A 24,786-nucleotide genomic window follows, 5' to 3' on the forward strand; every position below is an offset into this window, starting at 1 on the left:
CAAGTGCACAGGGGCAGTCTGGGCCTTTCAGTTCTGCAATAGGAACACAGGATTTTTTTACATTTCTGATAAGTGGTATGTATCTCCCTCTGCCTCTGTATACTTTCTAACTCCATCCTACATTCTGAGTCCATTCTTCTTGTCTTTCAGAAGAGCAGGCCAACAACTGGTTCCCCAAAGAGAACATGTTCAGCTTCCAGACTGCAACCACCACAATGCAAGCGTGAGTACATCACGTTTATGACACTAAACACTGCTGTCCAGCCATCTTTTGCTTCGGCCCTGCAGGACAAGGACTGGCTCAGGAAGCCAGCATCAGTCTCAGAGCTGTGGGAGGACAGACGCTCTCTTTCTGTCTCTCTCTCTCTCTCTCTCTCTGGCTTACAGTAGGGTTGGGTTATTTTCAGCCCTCTCAGGCTTTCTCTAGTCCTGACTGCTTAATTATCACCTGCCCATTAGATGACTTAATGACAGACCCCACAAGCTGAGCCCCCTGCTAAGCCACTGTCTTCTCTCTTCTCTCTTTGTATCTATCTCCATCCATCTGGCTTCTCTTTCCCTGCCTCCTGACATAATCATTTGTTCCTTCGTTCTTCTGAACCGTTGAAGATGAAGCCTTTTTCGGCCCATTGTCAGCTCGTGTAAAAATGTCAGTGTAAGTTTGTACATCACCAGTCAGAGGTTGGACACACCTGGTATGAAGGCTGATTCTTAAATACTAATTACTGGGACAAATGTAAATAGTAGTTGTAAATAAAGTTGATGCCTGTGTATGAATTTATTTCCAAAAATAAAAAGATTTTCTTAAAATACCCCTCTAACAAGAAAAGTTGCTGGAGAGAATGCCAAGAGTGTGCAAAGCTAACATAAAGACGAGACTCCGATGTGGCACAGCGTTGACCCTGTTGTCATGATATCGTGAGTTTGATGCCCTGGCAATGCTATGCAGCACTGCTGTTGATCATTTCTCCAGTACTGCATTAACTGACCCCTTTTTTGTGATTAAAACCCTGCAGAACTGTTCTAATGGAATAATCAATAACAAATAAACATAGCTGACCATTCTCTCTTTCTTTAATGTTTCTTTGCTCAGACATCTTTAATAATATCCTGTTTCTTAAAATGTCACTCAATCTACATTGTTGGTGAAGAAAACAGCAGTCAGTCTGATGGCATCCATGCTATGGGAGTGGACAAGTGGGCTAGCTGATGTTGACACCACAGACAGTGAATGTAAAAAATCCCATTATTTTTGGATTTTTTTATAAAGGTCTGCTCATGTAAGGTACTTATTTTTCTTTTTGAGTGTTTTGTTTGTGCTCCGTCCTCATACATTTTGCTCTAAGCACCTGGTTTCAGCTTTTGAGTTAAATGAACCTAATACAGCTGCCAATCAGCATTACAGCTAATGTTTTGAATAAAATTGGCCAATCAAATCACAAATGTGAATGGCATGCATAAAAAGATAGTCATTGGTGTATGTGTGTGGATGGGTGGAGGGTAAATGAATAAATCTAATTAAAAAAATAAATAAATAAACACCTTTGGTCAGAACAGAATTGTGGGGCTACAGTGACTAAAATTCTAAAATAAAAGGTTGTTTTGAGCTGTTCTACACTTTGTTGATCGATGCATAATTCTGTATGTGTTATTTCATAATTTTGATGTCATCACTGTTATTGTAAGATAAATCAATGTGGCCTGCATGTCAAAACTGGCTCTTGAGGACGTTTGATTTGGCCCACCAATCAAACACAGGAAACATGTTTTTATGTATTATATATGACTTTTTAAATTCTTTTTAAACTTTTAAAATTCATTTTCCTTTTAAAATGGCATTTCAAAAAATAGTAACAAAATATTGCATAATATTAAAAAATGTTTTTTTTGGCCCTCGGTCCACCACAAACATTGCACTTTGGCCTCCCAAGACAAAAGGTTTGGGCACCCCTGATGTAAACCATTGTCAAAGTAAGGAGAAACTCTTTTATGAGCAGATATGACCAAACTTTTGATGAGTAATAATAAAGTGCATAATGTGGGGCTCATTTTCATCAGTCATAGATTTTAATGAAGAATGATGGAAGATTTCATCCAAAAAGCACTGTGCCCTTGACTGGTCTAATGTCAGAGAGTGGACCTCTAATCTCTTCAGCAATCATCTGTCCTTTTTATCTCCTGTCATAAATCGTGATGGCTTGTCACACCTGACTTCTTCTTTTCTCTCTTTCTTTCTCATCCCTCTTTTCTGAACCTTCGGCTGTGCAGAATATCGTGAGTAATATCGTTTCTCCTTCACTCAGCATCTGAAAAGAGCGAGCTTTACCCTCCGTCCCCTCTGTGCTGCTGCCCTGCGTTTGTCCTGCTGTCTGCTCCCCTCCCTCCCCAACACAGCACAGAGTGTTTGAAGTTATAGTGGAACTTTATCTGATCACGCACACCTGCCCTCTACTCACTCACGAATGAATGGTGCTAATTAGTGACAGGAGATAAATAGTGTAAATAGTAGATTTAGTGAAAAGATTAAGACAGCTCATTATCACATTCCATCATATTGCTCAGTGATACATGTTGCACTGCAGCTGTGCGTCGCCCGCACAGTTCATTTGCATGGTTTGGTTTAGTTTTTGAAGGTCTAGCTTGAGTTCCTTCCACATAAAAATACTAGAGTTGAAGTGCTGATCTAGGATTAGTTTGTCTTGGTCAGAGCTCCACCACTCAGCATGCTCTTTTCATACGGCATGTGCAAAATTGTTCCGTAGCAGCTGCAACTCTAGCATGGCTAGTGTTTGTCTTGAGTAGATCACAGGACTGTTTTAAAGAAAAAATAAGAAATGTGAAAAACATAAAAAATAGGATTAAAAATTAATAGCACAAGCAGAGAGCCACCAACTTAGACTGACCTTGTTTTGTTATGGATAAATGTAAGAAAATGTCTGTATTTGTATAAAATATGTAATACAACTCAAGAAATTTTGCAACAGAAGAAGACGCACCTCTTTTTTTCACTCTGCAAAATCTGTGATTTCATTGGCACTATCGTAGCTGGCACTATCGTAGTCCTCACGTTACAACCACAATGGTTGAAAACGTTTCAACTCGGAGGCAGGCAGATGTGCACGTCTCGGGGTCCATCTCACTTACCGCCTGCCAAAATTGCCCACTGCGCCAACCATTTCACTTTGCCTGCTTCCCCTCGTCTCATCGAAAATGAATAGAGGATGCTTGCTGTGTGAAAAGCCCTTTACACTGGTTGTAAACTGAATTTTCTTTAAGAATAGACATTTACTATTGTTGTTATGCTGTTTTAGTTGTTTTTATTTGTTATAATGCTGTAAGTAATCTTGTTGCAGCTGGCAGTTTTGCTTAGTAACATAGATTGCTTAGCCACTGCTTAGCCAAACCTAACTTTGGGTGGCGCAGTGGACATACAATTAGTCTGTAACACTTTACTTGACCCCTGCTGCATAACATTGACATAACCATGACATAAACATGTCACTGCAGACGTCGTATGCTGTCATTAGTTGTCATGACAACTTTTATCCGGTAATATAAAAGTGTCATGTTACTATTATCGGTAATTGTAATGACGTATGCATGTGACAGCTTATGTTATGTGCTAATTTTACATCAAATATTATAGCGTCTGTTATGATGGTTTCAAGTAATCTATTATATTACTAGACATAATCTGTCATAACAACTCATGACAGCACATGACATCTGCCATGGCATTCTTGACAGGTTGTCAATGTCATGTAGGGTTTGAGTAAATGTTACCTCTCAAGTAAATCCTACATATGATCTACTTAGCACTTAAGACTGTCTGAGATCTGGAAAGTTGATATATTTAGATATGCATGTGATTTTCTAATATATAAGAAGATGAAATGTTGATTGATTGATTTTTTACTGCCACATGACATGTTGGTCGTAATTGTATCCGGTGCATCAAGATGTAAGTCAACTCTGTAGCAGCACAATACACATAAACATGCAATGTAGCACAAATACAATAAACAATATCCATTATACAACATTAAGTATAAGAGATTCATAGAAAATTACACAGTAATTTCATCTGTGCATTCATACAAAGGCTGGAGGTCTCATTGACAGACTATAAAGATAAATATCAGCTGCTTTGCTGTGGATAAAGTGTTGCAATACAGTGTGATGACCTGAGCTGAGTTGCTCTGAGTAACCCAGAAAAATCACTCACTCATTTTGGCACTTGTGGTGCTCAGCCTGTCACCAACCTGGCACTTAATGGAAGGCAGAATGCACAAGTTTTGGATAGCAACTTTGGTCTAAAGTCTCTCTTTTATCCTTATATTCTCTCCCTCTCTCTCTCTCTCTCTCGCTCTCTCATGTTCATCTCTCTTTCTTTCTTTCTCTCTATATCTTTCTCTTTCCCCTTCCCCCCCCTCTCTCTCTATATATGTATATATGTCCCCACTCCTCTTCTTCAATGTCTCTCTCTCTCTCTCTCTCTCTCTCTATATATATATATATATATATATATATATATATATTCGGTTTTCACTCTCTCTCTTACCCCCACCTTTCTTTCACCCCCACTTTCTCTTTTTTCTAACCTCTCACACATGCTCTCTCTCTCTCTTATTCTCTCACTTTGGGCTGTCATTAACTGTATCTGTTGAGGACACAGATCTGGTTCTGACATTCACTGTCAATGATGATGGCGATATCTTCTGTCACCCTGTCAAAGCCAATCTTTCAGTGTGTTAGATATGATAGACAGCACGCACACACACACTCACACACACACTTACACACACACACTCACACAATGAGGCTCTTAGTGCACTTTGAAATGAACCTCCCTGCTGGTGTGTTTTTGTGAGTATTGCTACTCCTGACCTGGTGTTGTACATATGTGAGTGTGTGTGTAAATATACAGTACTGTGCAAAAGTCACAGACGACCCCTTATTTGTTTAATTTACAGTAAAAATGGCCACCAGGACACCTTCTTTATTTTTCTGGTGAAATTTCTGAGGAGGTTACATATACGCTAATCCACTTGCATAAGGAAGGAGAGAGTCAAAAGAAAATAAGTAAAAAAACAAGCAGTTCAAAAAATTACTAAAACACATAGAGAAAATGGGACCTTGAAAATTGTCCCCATCAGATAAACAGCACTTTGAGAGAGAGGAGAAAATCAAGCTCCACTCTTGCTTCAAATCTGAAAAAAATCCATAAGTTTGTTTGGAGCAGAAAATGCAACCAACTTCTAAAACTGAACTTTGGGGGTGTGGAAAAATATTTCTATACATTTCTTAGAAAAACTGAAAGCAAGATGAAAAGAACAAGCTGTAATAAGTGCAAAGAGTGAACACACTCAATACTGAAAGAATGGTATTGTATTTAATTCTTTGTATTTAAAGGCTTTTTGTGATATTTTCTGTTATATATATATATATTTTATTTTTTTTTCGCTTAACAGCCATTTTGACTGTCAATTACATAAATGAAGGGTGGTCTCTGACTTTTGCACAGTACTGTATATTGGTTTCTGGTTGGTTTGGCAGTTTTCACAGCTCTAACACAACGTGGTCCTTTAATTTTTTCCCTGACTAACCCTACACTGCTCCCCGTGTACACACACACACACACACACACACACACACAGACATACACACACACACATGGCCGTGTGCATTAACAGTGTGACCGATCCCGGCAGGGCTTTCCGCGGCATCGCCGAGAGAAAGCGGAGGAAAAGAGAGCAGGAGGCCACCGCTCTGATGGAGAGGTACTGTCCACTGCGTGTGCTGTGCTGTGTCTTAGTGCCGTGACTCCCCACCCTATCCATCCCTACCAACACACAGACACACATATATACACAGTATCTATTTGGGGATACTTTTCTTTCTTTTAAAATTAGAATTTTGAAAACTACATAGTTTATTAACCACTCAAGGCTGTGCATTGTTAGACACATCGCAAATTGGACTAAAACCGCCAAGGAATGTTGTTAGCTAACAGAAAGCTATAATTGCCAAGCTACATAACAATCACAATCAAAGATTATTGTCATTAACAGAGAAATCTGTTGAGGGTGTAAAATATTTATACCTATCAAAAATTGTACATTGGCTTTAAAGAGCTAATCAGATTTTAGAACTACTTAACAGCTATTTTGCTACATTCAGCTTCAAGGTCATCAGATTATCTCCCTTGGGAAGAAGAGCAGATTCTTTTGGCACAAACAGCTGAAAGGTTTGAGTGCCAATGAGTGCTGACATCACAAGAAGGGGATAAAATTTGTAAAGTATGGCTTTATTCCCAACAACAGGCCGACATTATACTTGGCAATGGTTGTCAACAGCCACCTAAAAATACTATGGCTTAAAAAAACCTATGGCTAAGTGTGAAACATACCAAAATGGCTGTTGACTATCATAGTGATTATTTTCAGTAATGTCGTTGCAACCTTCCTCAAGCCATGCTGTGATGGACTGTTGCATGTTAGTATGTTATTTCATAAACTAGACTTGAATTGAAATTTAAGAAGTACCCCATTTGTGTCTATGGCAGCGTAATCTGGACTTTATTCAAATACAAGTAGCTAATTACAAATTCAGTCTTGTATGTGCATTTGCATTTCCAATGTGAGTGTGCATAATGTGCAACGTAATTCCAATTAAAGGTGCAATATGTAAGATTATGTTTTGTTGCAATACTGAGAAAAAAACAAAAGAAAAAAACACTAAAATATAGTCTGTGTGCTGCTCAGAGTCGCCTGGTAAAGCTTGAAATAGTGAGTCAGGATTGTCAAGACGGCATTTGTGGACCACATCATGCATCTTTACATATTACTTTTGCATGAACAGGCTAATAAAAGAAGGTCTGGCTCAAATGCAGAATCAACGTTAAATTGATGAAGATATGATGACGGCTGTGCGCTATTCTTTTACGTCCTTGAAAGACACAGCCTTTCTCTTTGATTACTCTTTCAAATGCATTCACAATCATCAGATTCATCCACTCAGGGAAGGGATCCGACTCATGTTTCCAGATGTTCTTGTGCACATTGTGTGCCATTACAAATCCAAATCCCCAAAACGTACATAGTCTAGCTTTAGGTTTGTTTCCTGTAGAGGACATGTTAACTTATTTTCACTCAGAAAAAGAACAAAACATGTAATTTGACCAGGCATGTTCAAACTTTTGCCTACAGCTCTGTGAGGACATTTGTTACTATATTTGTAAGTAAGACTTTCCACATCTTTGTCAGAAAGTCATTTGGTCCTCACAATGAGCTTAAAACATACACACAACAAACACTCTCCCCTGTCCTTATTTTCTTTCCTCTACTTTTTTCCCCCTTTTGTATCACTGTGTCGGTGATATGATGCTGTGTTCAGACCATAGTGTCCTTGCCATCCCTTTAGCTCCTCACACTACCCCCTCACACGCTTTTCCCACTGCATCTCTCACTGTGTGTGTCTGATGGGCTAGGAAATGCCAAGTTTCCTCAAAAAAGATTCAGAAGAACATGTTCTGTACATCGGCTCTTGCGATGTGCCACAACCTACAGCCACAGAAATAGAACGGGAGCCTTTCTTCTGCCAACCCAACTTGATTGCAGCTATTTTAATAGGAGTTCGGTCCTGGTGTTATTCTGTTGTACCGTTTGGCTCTTAAGCCAAGCTCCGTGCTGCTCAATGAATTCACTCCAGCTGGCTTGATTAGTGCCACTTCACTTCTCCAAAAGTGGCTCTTTGTTTCTTCTGACAAGGCAGGAGGGAGCAGAAGAACTTATTCAGCTAATGTTTGACATTCTGTATTCTGTGTGCGAACAAATGAAATTTGTTCAGCCAGGCAATTTCACAGATATACAAGGAAAGTCTAATTGGCTGAGTCATTGAGAGGAATGAGGGAGTGATTGTTTCGGGGAAATGAGACCTATCTTCTTGTGAACAGGGACTTGTGTATTTATTATTATCAGCCTGCTGTGCTTACTGTGCTGTTCTGCATCTTGTTTTACGGTCATCATTGCGTTTCATTGGACTAATGATGTGGTACAATGGTGATGGATTGTAACCCATATTGCGACCCTTATTCCTGGAGATGAATAATAATATACAACTCTGAAGAAATGAAACTTCTTATCAGTGTTGGACTTTGGTATAGCGCAATGACATTGGACTTGTTTGGTACAGTGCAATGATTAGGAGCCAAATCCAGATAGAGTGGTTTGACTCTTGCTTGTGTGTAGTGGTCTGTATATTCTTTACACAAAAATGTTATGGATCTCCCCAGAACTACAGTGCTGTTAAAAAGTATTTGATCCTGATTTCTTCTATTTATGCATATTTGTCATATACACATAAATGTATTATGTGACAGTTTATGTATGATCATTTCATTTATTGAAGGAAAAAGTTATCCAACGCTAACTGGCCTGGTGTGAAATAGTAAGTACTTCCTTAGTTACTCAATCAAACAACTAATCATGCTTAACACTCCACAATAAGAACATCAACTGTCGAACAAGATGATGGTATGGAGATGCTTTGCTAATTCAGGCCCTGGGTGACTCTACGAGACTCTTCTGCTCTCCACCAGAAAATCCTACAGGTCCAGTCATCAGTCCATGATCTTAAGCTGAACAAAATTAAGGTTTTTGAGTGGCCTAGTCGGGGTCCTGACTTGAACCCCAATCAGATGCTGTGGCAGGACCTTAAATGGGCAAGTCATACTTGAAAGCCTTACAGTGTGACTGAATTAAAGCAAAGAGTGGGCAAAAATTCTTTTACAGCAATGTGAATGACTGATCTTCAACTATTGGCAGCATTTGGTTGCAGTTGTTGCAGCTAAAAGTGTCACAACCTGTTTTGGGCACAATAACTTTTTCACATAGGTGATATAGGGCGCTCACTGAAAAAACTGTTTTGTGTTTCTATATGTTTTCCTTGTCTTATGTTACATTTTGTAGGAGGATCTAAAACTATTTAGCATACATTGAAAAATGCAAAAAATTAAGTATTGAAATATTCAAAAACTGAGGAAGTCAGGGGAGCAAATACTTTTTCACAGCATTGTATACCACAAAATATCATGGTTTTTGAACTGAATGTTTATTTAGAGGGCTGGAAAATTGGTTAAGACTGTTCCCGGATCCCCCTTAAGCCCAATAGCGACTGTTCCCGGGTCCCCCTTAAGCCCAACAGCGACGTCTAACAGAGCTATATATGGAAACATTTCAAACAGAAAAACACATTTTCACAGCATAACTTGTGTGAGTTCTTACTCAGTAGTTTGGCTATCATCATATTAAATCATGTACAGTCGAACTGAACAATCCGATACAGATCACATGCTAGCTGTGTGGATACTACCTGGATATTCAGATGCCATTTGCTTATAAAATACAAATAGTCAAATAGCAAGAATGATTAAAATGCTCATCGCTAAAGGCTGCAGTTAGGCTCTCCTGTTGTGTTTAAACGTTGGTACTGATGGATGCAGCTTGTGTTCTGATGAAGAAGCCAGGCTCTTATGGCTGCACTGCAGTGTGCTCCGAGCTCCTCTCTCGTACACCTGCTGGACCTAAAGCCCTCTCAGCAGAGTGCCTGCGGCAGTGCTGGAAGCTTCTCTTAGTCTGTAGTGCTCCATATGAACCCACACACATACACATGCATACCGATTACCGATGCACCCCCCTCAGATTGAGCGAGCACACGTAACTGACATCCCTCAGTCCACGGCTACCAGCCTGCTACACCACTGAAGCAGAACTAAACACAACAGCGCAAATGAAGAGGGGGGGGATAAGTAAAGGAGGCTCTAGGTTGTGTTGTAGAGTATTGCCACTGCATCCACTAAAACATTATTCAGCTTTTATATGGTGACACCTTAAAGTAGCAATATGTCCTATTTTTAGTTAAAACTGAAAGAAGTAGCAGTACTCAGTATGGACCCATATAAGAAAAAATATATTCCAAATGAATATGAAAACAGCCAAAAAATGTATTTATTATATATTTTTTAATGCATTTTAAATATATTTCCCAAATGTATTTTTCAGATATATTTTTGCAGTGTAGGCAAATTGTATGTTTCAGTTGTATGTAGTTTTAACAAAGGTTGCAGATATAGATGTAACTAAATATATATAAACTGAATGAACGGTACTGACTTCTGTGTTTTGCATTGTACTTTGCATTAACCATGTACATGTGCAGTAAGACACTCACCCAAAATGTGTCTGAAATAAACAAGATATCAAATCATAAGTGCATTTTCACACTGTATCAATATCTACAACACTTGCTTTTGCCATGTTAAAGGATCATTTGCTAATAATTAAAATTAGGTTACTGGAAAAGTACTGGAAAAAGTATTCCAGTAAAGTAATTAGACAAAAAAATTAGGAAAATTAGGCTAATTTTCATACATTTTCAAGTGTATGTTATAAATACATTTACATACATTTATTTTTTGAATGGTACATTTCTATGTATATTATTTCTCCACACATTTTAAAATAAAAGCATTTTAAAAAAATATGGTTAATATGGCAATATATTCAGAAATACATTTTAGTATTTGGAAAAAATTTGGCATGAATTGCAATGCATTTAAAATGTATTTCAAATATATGAAATATATTTTTTCATATGGGGAAAAAATAGAACAAAGTAAAATATGGTATGTGTGTGCTGCTGTGAGTCACCCTGTAAGGCCTAAAATAATCATTTAAAAGTCAGAGGTACTGGGACGGATTTGGTGGGAGTTTTTCGGACCACGTCATACGTCTATATGTATTAACATCACACGCACAGGCTCAAAAAGAAGGTCCGGCTCGATGTTTAGGTCTCAAATGCGAAGATGCCCTGAACCATGTTTCGACTGAGGTCTCTTCGAATACTCTGTCAACACGCTCATAAAAGTCACATTCATCCACTTGTGGGGGTAAAAAGCACAGCTCAAAATACAAAATGTTCTTCTGCACACACACACACACATAACCAAACACATGAAGGCACGAATAAACACACACTTTACACCACTGTCTGGACCGTTTAATCAGCAGTCAGCTCACAGGCACTGAAACAGCAGCTGCTTGTGTGTGTGTGTGTGTGGTGTGTGTGTGTGTGTGTGTGTGTGTGTGTGTGTGTGTATGCACATGTAAGCAGATCAATAGTCCAGTCAAATAAATCAAAACTCAGCACAAGGACTCTTTCAATCAGTGTAGCAGTCAACTGGACATCTTTATTCTCCTGGTCAGCAGCCCAAACTGCCCACAGTTTCAACAAACAATCAGATCTCCACCCTTAGAGCTTTAGGGGGCAACCATTTCCATTTTCTTTATAGTAATGTCATTTCAGTAAAATGATCCACATGGAGTAGTATTTCAGTAATAGTGATCTATTTTAAGAGTACTTATAATGTAATTACATTTACATTTAATCATTCAACAGACACTTTTATCCAGACTCTTATGTTTTAAACAGAAGAAGATATCTTTTGACCCCTTAAATGGCCAGGGTCCACTGATGGACCTAAAGTGTTAATACTCATTTCTATAATCTAAGAATAGCTCAGCCAGTTTCTGCTAAAGTTCCTGTAGTTACTGAATAATAGGCCTTAGTATGTAATAAGCCTGAGATTTTAAGAGGTCAATTCAAATTTGATGAGAAGTTCTTGTGTGTCTTTGTCTTTCTTTCCATGTTTTTGTCATTTCTAAAGAAAGTCTCTCCATGCAGATGTGAATGTAATGATGTAGTAGGCAATTAGTAGTATCCATGTAGTTAATTAGAAAAGTCGAGTGTGTGGCAAAACAACAATAACGGAATATTCCATTGTTTTCAATGGAGCTGCGCTGCAAAATTCTGCCACTGCCAGTGACAGCGGTCCACAGACTGCTGGGTAATCATGTTGATTTCAGGGCGAGGACAGTATTGTACAATGAAAAATACAGAGTACAGAGCATCCTCCTGCTGTTTTTCACTTCGTATAGGCAGTCAACACTGCTAAAGCTTTCCTCAGTTAATTATCCATTTGGTCAGTAACGCTGTCACCATGCCGACGTTTGCGTGCCTTTATGCCGTCAGCATTGCGTTTTTTCCAATGCAAAAATGTTAACGCAGTATATGAGTTACCTGCAGTTTCAACTGATTTGCTAGCAGTTTTGTCACCAAACCCAGTGTTCTTAACTTGAGCTTCAGTGTATTGCTGATTTGAAGAGAGTGAAGAGGAAGAGCGCTAACAATGTGTCCAAAGACTAGAAGAAAACGCTGACACCTTTACACAGGGTTAAATGACTGCAGCCCTCAGAGTGAGAAAAAGGTGTTATTGTTTTGAAATGCTGGCCAGAAGGTGTTAATTGTGGTGGCCCTCTGTGGTCTTCAGAGATCACAGCAAAAGCTCTATTGTTATGGCTCCTCAAAGGACTTGCTTAGGTAAGTTTGTGGAGGCTAAAGGTGGAGTGATTTAGTACTTATTCATTATGCTTGATTTAAGTGGCTACACTCTTAAAGATAAAGGGTTTTTTCAGACAGTTCCATAAAGCAGTATTTCTCAACCCTGTCCTTTGTGGCCCACTACACTGTTATAAATAAAGGTACTGTGCAGGTACATTTTTCATTCTTCAAGGTACAAACGATGTAAATGTTCCCTCGCAACAGTGTTTCAACAGTGCAACAGTAGTTCAGTAGTGACCAGCACAACACACACTAACACACCACCACCACATCAGTGTTACTGCAGTGCTGAGAATGATCCACCAACCAAATAGTAACTGCTCTGTGAGGGTCCATTGGGGTTCTGACCACTGGAGAACAGGGTAAAAGGGGCTAACAAAGTATGCAGCGAAACAGATGGACTCCAGTCTGTAATTGTAGAACTACAAAGTGCACCTATATAGTAAGTGGAGCTGATAAAATGGACAATGAGCGTAGAAACAAGGAGGTGGTCATAATGTTATGCCTGATCGGTGTATATATACATACACACATAATGTATGTAAAAGAAATATATATCTGTGATTTAAACCAAAACCATCAGAACTGTAATGATACAATATGATTTTTTCACCATATCACCTACTAATAATTGTATTCTGCTTAAAAAATGTAAAGGACCACAAATTTCAGAGTGTTTAGAATGCTAAAGGTCCTGAGTGGCCTTGATTTTTCTGGGGATTAAATGGCTAGAAGATGTTCAGCTGGTTCAAACAGAACGTTAAGTCAACCAGATGCTACTAAGCACTTATTTGGCTGCAGCGTTTCTTTATATTTCATCCCTTTTGTGCCAGAGAGAATACATTATACTGAGGCTGAGCATCAGTTGATTAGTTTTCACAGAGATGTTTGAGATCATGTCTAAGTGTGTGACTCTGTGTAGGTGTGTGTGTGGTTGTCAGAATATGTTTGATGTTTTTACTCTAGGCTGTCGCAAAGTTTTGAAGGATCTCTCGGAATTAGTGCAGAGTAGGACACACACACACACACACACACACACACACACACACACACACACACACACACACAGTGATGTCGACATCAGTCAGAAAAGTGATTGTGTTGCAGGTGTTAGTGAAGCTTTTTTCTTTTCGAGACTGTAGGCGGCTAATCATGAATATGTCAGATGTACAAACACATATACACACAGACGCTGAGTCATCACTCTATTTTAAACACCTCACTCCTTTTCACTGTCACGAATGGGGATCGCTGTCAGTTCATCAGAGCGTTTAATTAGAAATGGATCCTTCTGCAAAGTCGTGCCACTCCTGAGTGCCTTTTCTGTTCTTGAAAGCTGTTAAAGATCTACACTTTTTTTGTCACTTGTCGTACCAACCCTGACAGTGGCATAGAAAGACATGGCTGACAGTGGCTCAAAGGGCAGCAGTTCTGCATCATCAGAGCCCTGCCCTGCTTTATGTAACTCTCCTCATTGTGTGGAAACCTAAGAGGACACTAGAAATTCAATATCACTTGACTTAAGAGTGTTCTTGCTGGTTGAAGTATTGAGATACTCCTGCAATGGCCCAGCTCCATACAAATTAGCCTGTGCTCTGCAACACTGCACAGTAACTACAGTACAATATAGCTCTCTTTACCATATACTTTTACAGCAATATTATAACATAGTAAGCCTTTAAATTGAATTATTATCCAGTTATTATTCTTTAGTTTCATTATTTAGTGATTATTCGGTGGCTACTATGAAATCAATACATAAATTATGTAGTTATGAGTGTGGTTCTTGCAATTTGAATGAATTTTTCAGTCTAACACACTAACCATGAACAGTAAAAACACAAAAGTGAATCTAATACTAAGAGAATTAAACAGTCATATGCAAAAGTATGGTTGCTCCTGGTGAATTTATATTTTGTTGATTTTTAAAAAATGAAAACAGGTGCATATCCTCTACCGATGAAACACTTCTGCACATTTTAATGAGCAGTTACTGTTTATTCATTGAATTTAACATATTGGAAAAACTGAAAACATAAAATGTGGCCTATGCAGAAGTTGGGCCTTTTTTTATATTTCATATTTTTCCAATATGTTAAGCTCAACCAGTAAATATAAATTGTGCACTAAAATTGGTAGAAAAAATTGTGTATTTAAGTGCGTACCCTGAAGAGGATGTGTTATTTTCACCTAGAAAATCAACAAAGCATGCAACTTGACCAGGTGTTTTCAAACTGCTGCATACAACTGTACACTCACAAAACCATGCTACACTGAAAAGGTCATCAGGCTGGAATTGGTAATTAGAAGATGGGTAAACTGTTGCCATGATGGGATGCACATGGTCAGCATCAATACTTAGACAGGCTTGATTGGTATTAAAGGCCCCAAGAAATATTCCCCACTCCATTACACCGCCTCCACGAGCTTGAACTGTTACCACAAGTCAGGTTGGGTCCAGGGATAAATGCTGTTTACACCAAATGTTGACCTACCATCAACCCATGGCGGAATAGGAAACTCTCCAGTTTAGGTGAACTTTTACCCACTGCAGCCTCAGATTCCTGTTGTTGGAGGTGTAGAACCTGATGTGATCGTCTGCTGTTGTAGCCCGTCCACCTCAAAGATAGATTTGTTGTGCATGCAGAGATGCTTTTCTTATCTCTACTGTTGTAAAGAGTGGTTATTCAAGTTTCTTCCTGTCAGCTCAAACAAGTCTCGTCTAGCCATTCTCCACTGACCTCTCTCATCAACAAGGCCTTTCCACCAACAAAACTGCCACTGAGAAAATCAGCATTTTCTGAAATACTCAGGCCATCCTGTCTGGCACCAACAACCATAGTCACCTAGATGTAGATCTGTATTCTGACGTTTGATGTCAACACTGCTCTAGAACCATGTCTGCATGAGTTCATGCATTGCATTGCTGTTGCAATTGGCTGATTGGCTGATTGCATGACTAAACAGGTGTGCAGGTATAATCAATGGTATAAGACAAATGCAACAGACAGTTGAAAAACACTAGAGCATTCAAGGAGTTGATCTCAGGATACTAATACACTGAATGTAATGGTTACTACAGTCTCACAAAAGCAAGATAATTTCTCCTGAAACCATCTAGCTAGGTTGACCGTTGGATTGGACATACCAGTTACTGCTTGTAGCTGGTTCATGGCTTTTGTTTGATCTGTGCTGCTCTACTATTGGCCCTGTAGCTGGTTGAACCGAGGACAGTCCAGCTCCTCTTCATACTGTACTCACTGTCTAGTAAGATTTGATGTGTAACCATGGTGACACAATGCTAAATGCGCAGCTATAGAGTATGGGGGTGTGGAAAGTAGGATAAGAGATGTAGAGAAAGTGGAGTAGGGGGCAGGTATGAGAGAAAGATGCAGCATGGCTTGCTGAGATTGAGATCAAGGCTTTCTGACAAGAGGTATATTTTTGTACCCAGCTTTAGTGTAAGAAAGCCTGTTTAGCAGGCCTCATAAAGTAAAGACGTGTGGTGAAGAGAATGAGTTTGGACAGGGCCGTTCATCACAGCTCCACTGCAGCAATCGATGACTGTAACTGTAGTGTTAGGTGGGTTTTGGTAAAGATGCTACTGTAGCAGGTAATCAAACGCTCAAAGAAACTGCAGGTGAAGCAGAGAAGAGCTTGATAAAGCTGGAATTGACTGAGTGCAATACAGTGACAGTTTAGTCACACTGTAATTTGTTAAAACGGTCAATCGTACCAGAACATTCCAATTGCAAAGCTGTTACTGATGTTTTTTTTAGCAGTGCCACACATTTTTTGTCAATTTTTATAGATGACAGTGTCATACAGTGTCAGAAACCAAAAAAGCAAGTTTGTGAGATAATTTAAAGGGGCATTCTGGCCTAAACTAGCATTTGACGTTGTTTGCTTTGTTATGTAGTATTGTTCTGTAGCACAGCATTACATTCTTCAATTTTGTATCATTTCTGTGTTTTCATCTGTCAGTGTTCTATCACTACAATACTCAGCAAATACGTCATACGACCTTTGGACCTTTCGGAATATCTGCTATAGAGGTAAAGAAATCCACTGTTGCAGAGGCTAATAATTACAGAGATGATATTTGGTATTCGGCTTCCTAGCAGTAATGCTAGCTATCAAGCTTCTTTCTGCATTCACCAAGTAGCAAAAAAAAAAAACAAACAAAGCATTTGTTTCCCAAAAATCCACCCCAAAGTAGCTTTTCAAAAGTTTTGCCCGCCTTCAAAGTACAGCAGATATAGTGATGGTTACATTTTCCATTTTTGGCCAGATTGCTTCATGCTTCTTGACTTGACACATTTTGAGGCAAGTGCGTAATGATTTGGGTATGCAGATTGTATATTGCTAATAAGCTTCTATGACTTTTTAGCTAAGCTCCTCGGACAAAAAATTAGTCACCTTGCATGTTTAAGGTGGTAGTAACTTGCAGGCTCCTGCAGATGGCGTTGCATGAGGATGATCAAGTTATAAATACCTGTGGGGTGTGCGACGGGATTCATAGATTGAGAAAAGGTGGTACAGAGCAGTGAATATCTCGTTTGATGTGTGAAAAATAGGTCACAAAGCAGATGTTAATGAATGGCAAAAAGGAATGATTGTATTTGGCCATGCCAAAGGCCACAGTCTGAAGGAAGCAGCTGAATTTGCAGGTGTATCGAAGTGTACGGTCTTACGGGTCGACCAGCAGTGGCAAAAATCCCAGTCTACAGGAAATTCTCATCAGAATTGTGGCTGTAAGACAAAACTGACGGACAGGGACCGCCGGCGTGTTTCATGGCTTGTCAGTAAAATTGCTTAACTGCGGAGTGTTCTTTCAGAAAATGGTTGTGAATGACTTGCATTGACTTCTAGAAGCAATTCTTGCCTGGAAGCGAAGCGATTTTTATTCACAAGCTCCCCTGAGAAAAAAAATTAGTCACCACTTTAAACTTGCAAAGTGACAATTTTTTTGTCCGGGGAGATTGTGTTAGCCTGGTAGATCCAGTGCACAAATAAAGAAACAAAATTCAGAGAGAAAACATCTGATCAGCTACATCTGGGGTGAGGGGGGAATTTTGTACATTTGTTTGCTCAACTAATCCTTTAAAATATAACTTCCTTACAAATACACTGTATGTCTGAAAGTTTCCTCGGAAATTAAGGGTTTTAATAGCTTTGCACTTGCTATGAGGATTTGATTGCATTCTGCCACAACAGCATTAGTGAGGTGAGGTGCTGATGTTGGATGATTAGTTCTGGATCACAAATGGCACTGAAACTCATCCCAGTTGGATTGGATGGAGCTTCATTACTCCAGAGAACACAGTCCCACTGCTCCACAGCCCAAAGCTGGGGGGGGCTTAGTACCCCTCTAGCTGATGCTTGGCATTCAGCATGGAGACCTTAGGCTCATATGTGGATGCTCCATAGCGTCCTGTTCTACTGGCAAAGTTTGATGAAAAGTTACTATTGTGTACAGTCTTGTTTCGTGGAAAGACTAATATTGTTTTATTTTTTTTTTACCATTTTTTCCATTTCTTGACATTGAAATGTGAAAAAGAAATGCAGACTTTAACCTGTTGATACAGAATGTAAGTTGAATATTAATGCAATTCATTATGTAACTGATGTCATTAAAAAAGACAATAACTCTAGACCTCCAAGGGTTAAAAACAGGTGTGATACCTTGTGTAACTTCAAACACTCTTCCTTGTCTGTTATCAAGCATGGCTGTGCCAGATCTGAATGACTGGTAATGTTTCTGAAATGTTCTTCTGCTTCTGTTTCCTCTCCCTTTGTTTTGTGTTGTTCTCTCTTTCTGACTTTTCACCTCTCTCCCTAATCCTCTCTCGTCCGCTCAACCCTCCTTGCCTTTAGAAACTTCCGGAAGCATCTGAGGATGGTGGGCAGCAGGAGGATGAAGGCCCAGAGTGAGTAGTTTCTTACTTTTTACACTAAGTGTGCATACGTGGTATTCAGCCCCATTTGTACTGTTCTCATGCTGATTACATGTTGCTCTGAATATACTGTAATTCTGAAAATAAATCATTGGATCTAATGAGTTTATTTTCAAGCATATTGCTGTCATACCAGAACCTTGTATCTCTAAATTGGAGCTTTAAAGGAGAACTAAACCAATGTTTTAATGTAAATTAATGTAGCAAGATTTAATTCCAATTTTCAAGCTATGCACCATGAAATGTTCACACAATGTGAAGGCAGTGTCTCCCCTACCATTAAATACATGCTGCCCAGCTTGAGTGAGATACAGTCATTATGATGTAACCGACAGACTAGTGTTTGCTTCCTAGCATTTACATTTAGGCATTTGCAGATGCTCTTATCCAGAGGAACTTTTAGCTTAATCATGTTGTAGGTGAATGTAGTATTAGGAGTCTTGCCTTACACTAAAGCCTTATTGGTGCAAGCCAGCCACTCTATGGCCAAAATTCAAACCCACAGTCTATTTTCAGAGTCTGATATAGAGGATCTGGTTGTCACTTTAGCAGTGGTGGCAAGTTGTAATATTTATTTAGGTGGTTTTACCAAAACATGGTGTTGTTCCCCAGCATTGAGGATAATAAAACATGCCAAACTCATGAGTGGTGTTTCCTTTTTGACATTTTATTGACAACGGAACCAGTGAAAGCTCCCCCTTCTGGATAATTGCAGTCACAATTAATTTCCATACAATAGTATAGCATTATTCAGTCGCTGGTAATCAAACCAGATATATAGGGGCTTCTTATAGACAGTCCAAAGAGTATTTAGTCTTGGTTTCAAGAACTATTAACACTATCTATTCTCATATTATACAATATACTATCCGTATGCATTTGTATAGAAATATATGCAAATTATTCTTTTTGCCCAGTATGAAATATAAAGCATTCAGTTGCAAATGAATTCTTTAAGTATAAGTAAACTGACTGAATGAAACTAAATGAACTCCTACTGAATCACAATTGGACTTCTTGAAAATAACAAACAAACAAACAAACTGACAAATAAATATGTGAATAAAAAAGCGTTATTTAGATAGCACTGGAAAGATAAAAACACTATGTGCTAAATATAAATAACGGCCCAGCTACAAACAGGAGACACCCTCTGCTACCACCCAAAAAGTTATTATTAATGAAAATCTAGGGGAAGCGCTGAAAGGGTAACTCATGTTCTCAAATGTTGTAACAAAAAAGAAAAAATATGTTATGAGGTTTTGATTTGACAGCAGCAATATACATTACGCTCATGCTTTTCTTTTTTTATGACATTAGACTGAAAGTTTGAGGGGTTTGAAGGTAAATTCCATGCAGCCATTTGAAGAGCTTGACAGTTTGATAGAAAAGCCTATCAGGGCACATCACTCCAGTAATCGCACTGACAAGAGCGGATACTGCCCGCTGAGTGATGTGTGTGAGGAGGAGCGTGTGTGTCTGTGCGCGCTGAAGGGCAGTGTGTGTGATGCTCTCCTCCTCCGCTCCGTTATTAGCATTCGCCGATCGCAAAACGAAGAGCTTCAGCCGCTCCTGGAGTGATCCCACCCCCATCAAGCCTGATCCACTGCACGACTCCAGAGACAGTGAGTCTACACGCAAGCACATTAGCAAACACACAATCACAATCACACACACATACACAATCACACACATGGATAAAAATACACATATGTAGACAAACACACAAACATACACACATGCACATAAATACATATACACAGGCCCTGTTCACACCTGACATCTAACATCTGAAGTAATTATACAGTACTGTTCAAAAGTCAGAGACCACCCTTCATTTATATTATGCCCAGACAAGATAGCCATTAAGTACAAGTTATTCATTTTTCAAGAACACGAAGAAACACGAAGCATATATTTAGTAGAAAATGACACAGAATCTTCAGCAACTGAAATATAATATCAGATTCATTTTTATTTCTTTACTGTCTTTATTACAGTTTCCATTCTTTTCGAGAGACGTGCTTACAGTTTTTTTTTAAAGAAATCTGCAGGGATATTTTTCACACCTCCCAAGTTCAGTCTTAGAACTTGGTTGAATTTTCTGCTTCTCACTATAAGTAATCCCAAACATATTCATTGGTGTTGAGCTTTGGACTCTGGGGTGGTCAGTTCATTGTTCTGAGAACACCAGCAGCTTCTTTTTGTCATTGTTTATTTCCTTATCTCCTGAAAATGAATAACTTGTACTGGTGTTTTTGACTTGAAATTAAATAAATGAAGTGTGGTCTCTGACTTGGCACTGTACTGTAAGCACACACACACACGCACACACACACACACACACACACACACACACACACACACACACAGGCAGAGGTGTCCGGCTCTTTGTGTATCCTCATTGGAATGCATGTATCCCTGTGTGTAATTGAGTGTTTGTATTTCTATAGCTCATATTTACACTCTCAAAACAGATGCGTTAAGAACAACACACAGTGTCCTTAACTGGACACTTCTGTATATCTGTTTAAGAACAACACATTTTGTGTTACATTTAGCATATTTAGCATGATATGATACAATATGTGTTCAAACAGAAACAGAAGTGTGTTGTTAATTAACAGATCTTTTTTGATAATACATATCTGTCTGTCTGTCTTTCTTTCTGTCTGTCTGTGTTTACTGCACTAACGATCACCCAAGAGTCTGTCCTTCTGTCTTTCTAAAATGTTTTCTGCCAAACGGCAGGCTCAAATGGTCACATGTATCTCTTTTTTATCTCTCTCCCTCTGTCTCAGGTGGGGACCTGCAGGCGTCCTCTGGCACACTGGACAAAGTAGAGTATGATGATGTGGACTGGGAGGAAGAGAAAGAGCTTGAGCGATTAGCCTGTGAGGGCGATGACTTCATACCTCCAAAAATCATGGTGAATACAGCCATATCTTGCAAAAAAATATCTGCACGTCAAAGCATCTTAAATTTAGGCAGTATATCTAATATTTCTCATTATGAGATTTATAAAAGAATGAGAATAATAAAATATTATTAATTATCTTAATTGCTCTGGCAATTTTATTAATTTTTGAAACAAGTAAACAAGGCCTGGAACATCTTATAATATTCTTACAATGCTCTAATAATGATAAATTTTACATATATATATACACACACACATTACATATATATTTAGAAACATACACACATTTTCTAAGCTGCTTATCCTCCTGGGTTGTGGGAGGTGGAAGGCAGAAAACACCCTGGACAGGTCTATAGAGATATGGTTATATGCAGAAATATGGGCACCCCTGGCAATTATGTTTTGTTGATTTTCTCTACAGAGACATAAAATGTGTCTCGTGTGAAAGTTATGACGCATTTAACATCGTATGTTTAATTTTTCCAAATATGTTAAACTCAAAAAATAGAAATTGTGCACTAAAATTAGCAGAAATTTTATTTATTTATGTTTGTTCTTTGTAGAGAACTTATTTTCTATCTTGAAAATCATCAAAACATGTAATTTGACCACACTTTTATATACAACTGTACAATCTTCTACATTCAGGATGCTCTTACTTGCCAAGATATCATTTTTTCATTGTGATATGAAGGTAAATGCTGTTTAGCTACTAGAAAAACATTTAGATTTGTCTCCACTCTCTAACATACATCCCAATATTTGGCCTTTGCTTGAAATTTAATAGGAAAGTAAGCAAAAATGTTCAGCTTAAGAGCCACACAAAATGGAAGTCTTTCAGGATTATAAGGAAAATTTAATTATACATTGAATGTAGAAGTTATGGGTTATTTTTGGTAGCTAACTGTCATAGTTATGTTATCTGTGAGCATGTGCCAGTTGATCCTTGTACGTAGGCTAATTTTACAATGTGCTCATCACTGCCTATATAAGTAAAAATGCAGTGTTTTTCTGTTACGATGTGTCTAGAATATCCAGACACCCCTTCTAATTAGTGAATTCAGCTACTTTAAAGTGCGCCCATTGCTGACGCACTCAAACGCAGCTTGTATTATCTCCATGTAAAAGTGTTGACTAATGCAATGGAACACTCTAGAGCAGCCGCAGTGGTGCAGTGGAACTGTGTTCTCTGGAGTGATGTAGCTCCATCCAGTACCTTTGGGATGAGCTGGAGTGCCGTTTGTGGTCCAGAACTAATCATCCAACCTCAGTACCTGAGCTGTTTATTGCTCTTGTGGCTTAATCCAAACACATCCTCTCAGCAATGTTCCAACATCTGGTGTAAAGCCTTGCAGGAAGAGTAGAGGCTATTACTTGAACAAAGGGGGGGGACAAACTCCTGTTAATGCATTTGATGTCAGAAGAAATGTAGGTGTCTACGGAAACAGCTTCACCGCAGTTACACTAATTGTACACCCTAGAGCTCTATGTAACTACTAACAAACACTACTCCTACACTGAGAAGTGTTATGAACGCAGCTCTAGATACCCTGCTTGGTAAGCAGAGTTGGCCAAAGGACATAAAGGTTTCTCCCTTTGAACAGAACGCCTCTTTAATTGCACCCAGCTCCTTTGCCCACACACAAGCTCATTGATTGGGGTCGTGTTCACTCTTGTTCTTTGTGCAGCTGATATCGTCCAAGGTTCCGAAGGCGGAGTATGTGCCCAACATCATACGCAGGAACGACCCCTCCATCATCCCTATCCTCTATGTGAGTCTTTCACCGGCCGGTGTTATTCATACTGATCAAAGAGTCTTTTGTCCTGACCTGTTACGAAAGCTGCTTGGTAATGCAAATGTTCATCTGACGGCCAGCCTTGTTATTTTGTGTTAGCAATGCAGATGATGTGTTTGTGAAGCTCCTGTAACTGTACTTGATCATAACAAGAGCGCCATGAATATGAAAGTATTATTCTGATGTTCTGAATAAATCAAAATGTAATGATGCTTCAAAGTAAAATAAAAAAAGATAATATAGAGTACAGTGTAAAAAAAGCAGAGACCACCCTTCATTTATGTAAATTCCAGTCAAAATAGCAGTTAAGTACAAGTCTTTCAGTTTACTGATTTCTGAGGGGATTAGATATAAGATAATCCATTTGCATAAGGAAAGACAAAGTCAAAGGAAAAACAAGAGTTTACAAAACTGGATTTTAAAAATGATTAAAGACATGAGAAAAAAAAATGGGATTCCTAGCAACCATGCAAGATATGATGGACCACCAAAACGGTCCCCATCAGATAAACAGTACTTAAAGCTTTCATCTTTGAGAGAGAGGAGAAAATTAAGCTGCTTCAGATCTGAAAACATCCACAGGTGTTTCTGTCCATCCCTCCACTGTGAGGAGATAACTCGACGCAGTGAGTCTGAAAGGAGGTGTAGCTGTCAAGAAGCCCTCACTGAGAAAAGGAAACAAACAAAAAAAGAAGAACATTTGTAAATTCAACAAAGAATCTGCTGGTGTTCTCAGAACAATGGACTGACCACCCCAGAGTCCAGATCTTAACATCACTGAATGAGTTTTTTATTATTTTGATTGTGAGAAGCTGAAAATGCAACCAACTTCTAAGACTGAACTGTGAAGGTGTAGAAAAATGTCTCTGCAGATTTCTTTAAAAAACAAAGATTTCTTTAAAAAACAAATGGAAGCTGTAGTAAAGGAGTCTTAGAGTGGACACACAAAGCTAAAAAAATAATATATTTTGTTGTTCTGTTGAAGATGTTTTCAGATTGTTTCCTGATGTTACAAATGAATAACTTGAGTAGATATGGAATAACTGAAGGGTGGTCTCAGACTTTCGCACAGTACTGTTTTTAAGATTTTTTTGATGTTTTGAATAAAAAATATAGTTTTAAATGCAAATTTAAAGATGGTTTGAAGTAAAAAATAATGCAGAGTGAGTGGTCATTTTGACTTGATTTGAAAAGTAAATGTCTTTTTCTCATCTGCCCTGCTCTCTCTGTGTGTGTGCGTGTGTGTGTGCGCGTGTGTGTGCAGGACCACGAGCACGCTACCTTTGATGATATACTGGGTGAGTGTCATTAACTGGACAGCACTTTACTGATGCTGTGTTTACTATGAGAACTCACAGTTACTCACAGTTCATCTAATGGAGGTGTTCCAGTGCTGTGTTTTTGCCTATTGTTGACTGACTCATTCTCTACTCCCTCTCTCTCCCTCTTTCTCTCTCCCTCTTTGTCTCGTTCTGTCTTTCTTTCTATCTCTCTCTGTTCTCATATTCCTCTCCCTGCGTACCCAGAGGAAATCGAGAAGAAACTAACCGCCTACAGAAAAGGCTGCAAAATCTGGAACATGCTTATTTACTGTCAGGTGAGCAATCTGTGTTTACACAGGCAGCAACTTGGGTTGAACACCAGGGTTGGGGGG

General features: G+C 38.8%; 1 protein-coding gene across 1 annotated transcript in view; it reads left to right on the forward strand.

Moving 5' to 3' along the window:
* nsmfb (NMDA receptor synaptonuclear signaling and neuronal migration factor b) overlaps positions 1-24,786 on the forward strand; it is a 62,595-nt gene that overhangs the window by 25,294 nt on the left and 12,515 nt on the right. Inside the window, exons 6-14 of the mRNA XM_036598577.1 lie at positions 151-223; positions 2,269-2,274; positions 5,712-5,780; positions 18,337-18,389; positions 19,952-20,041; positions 21,218-21,345; positions 23,025-23,108; positions 24,397-24,430; positions 24,659-24,729. Coding sequence (XP_036454470.1) covers positions 151-223; positions 2,269-2,274; positions 5,712-5,780; positions 18,337-18,389; positions 19,952-20,041; positions 21,218-21,345; positions 23,025-23,108; positions 24,397-24,430; positions 24,659-24,729 — 608 coding nt within the window. The remainder of the gene's footprint in view (positions 1-150; positions 224-2,268; positions 2,275-5,711; positions 5,781-18,336; positions 18,390-19,951; positions 20,042-21,217; positions 21,346-23,024; positions 23,109-24,396; positions 24,431-24,658; positions 24,730-24,786) is intronic.

Source organism: Colossoma macropomum, unplaced genomic scaffold (genome assembly GCF_904425465.1).
Source record: "Colossoma macropomum unplaced genomic scaffold, Colossoma_macropomum, whole genome shotgun sequence".
Taxonomy (NCBI): domain Eukaryota; kingdom Metazoa; phylum Chordata; class Actinopteri; order Characiformes; family Serrasalmidae; genus Colossoma; species Colossoma macropomum.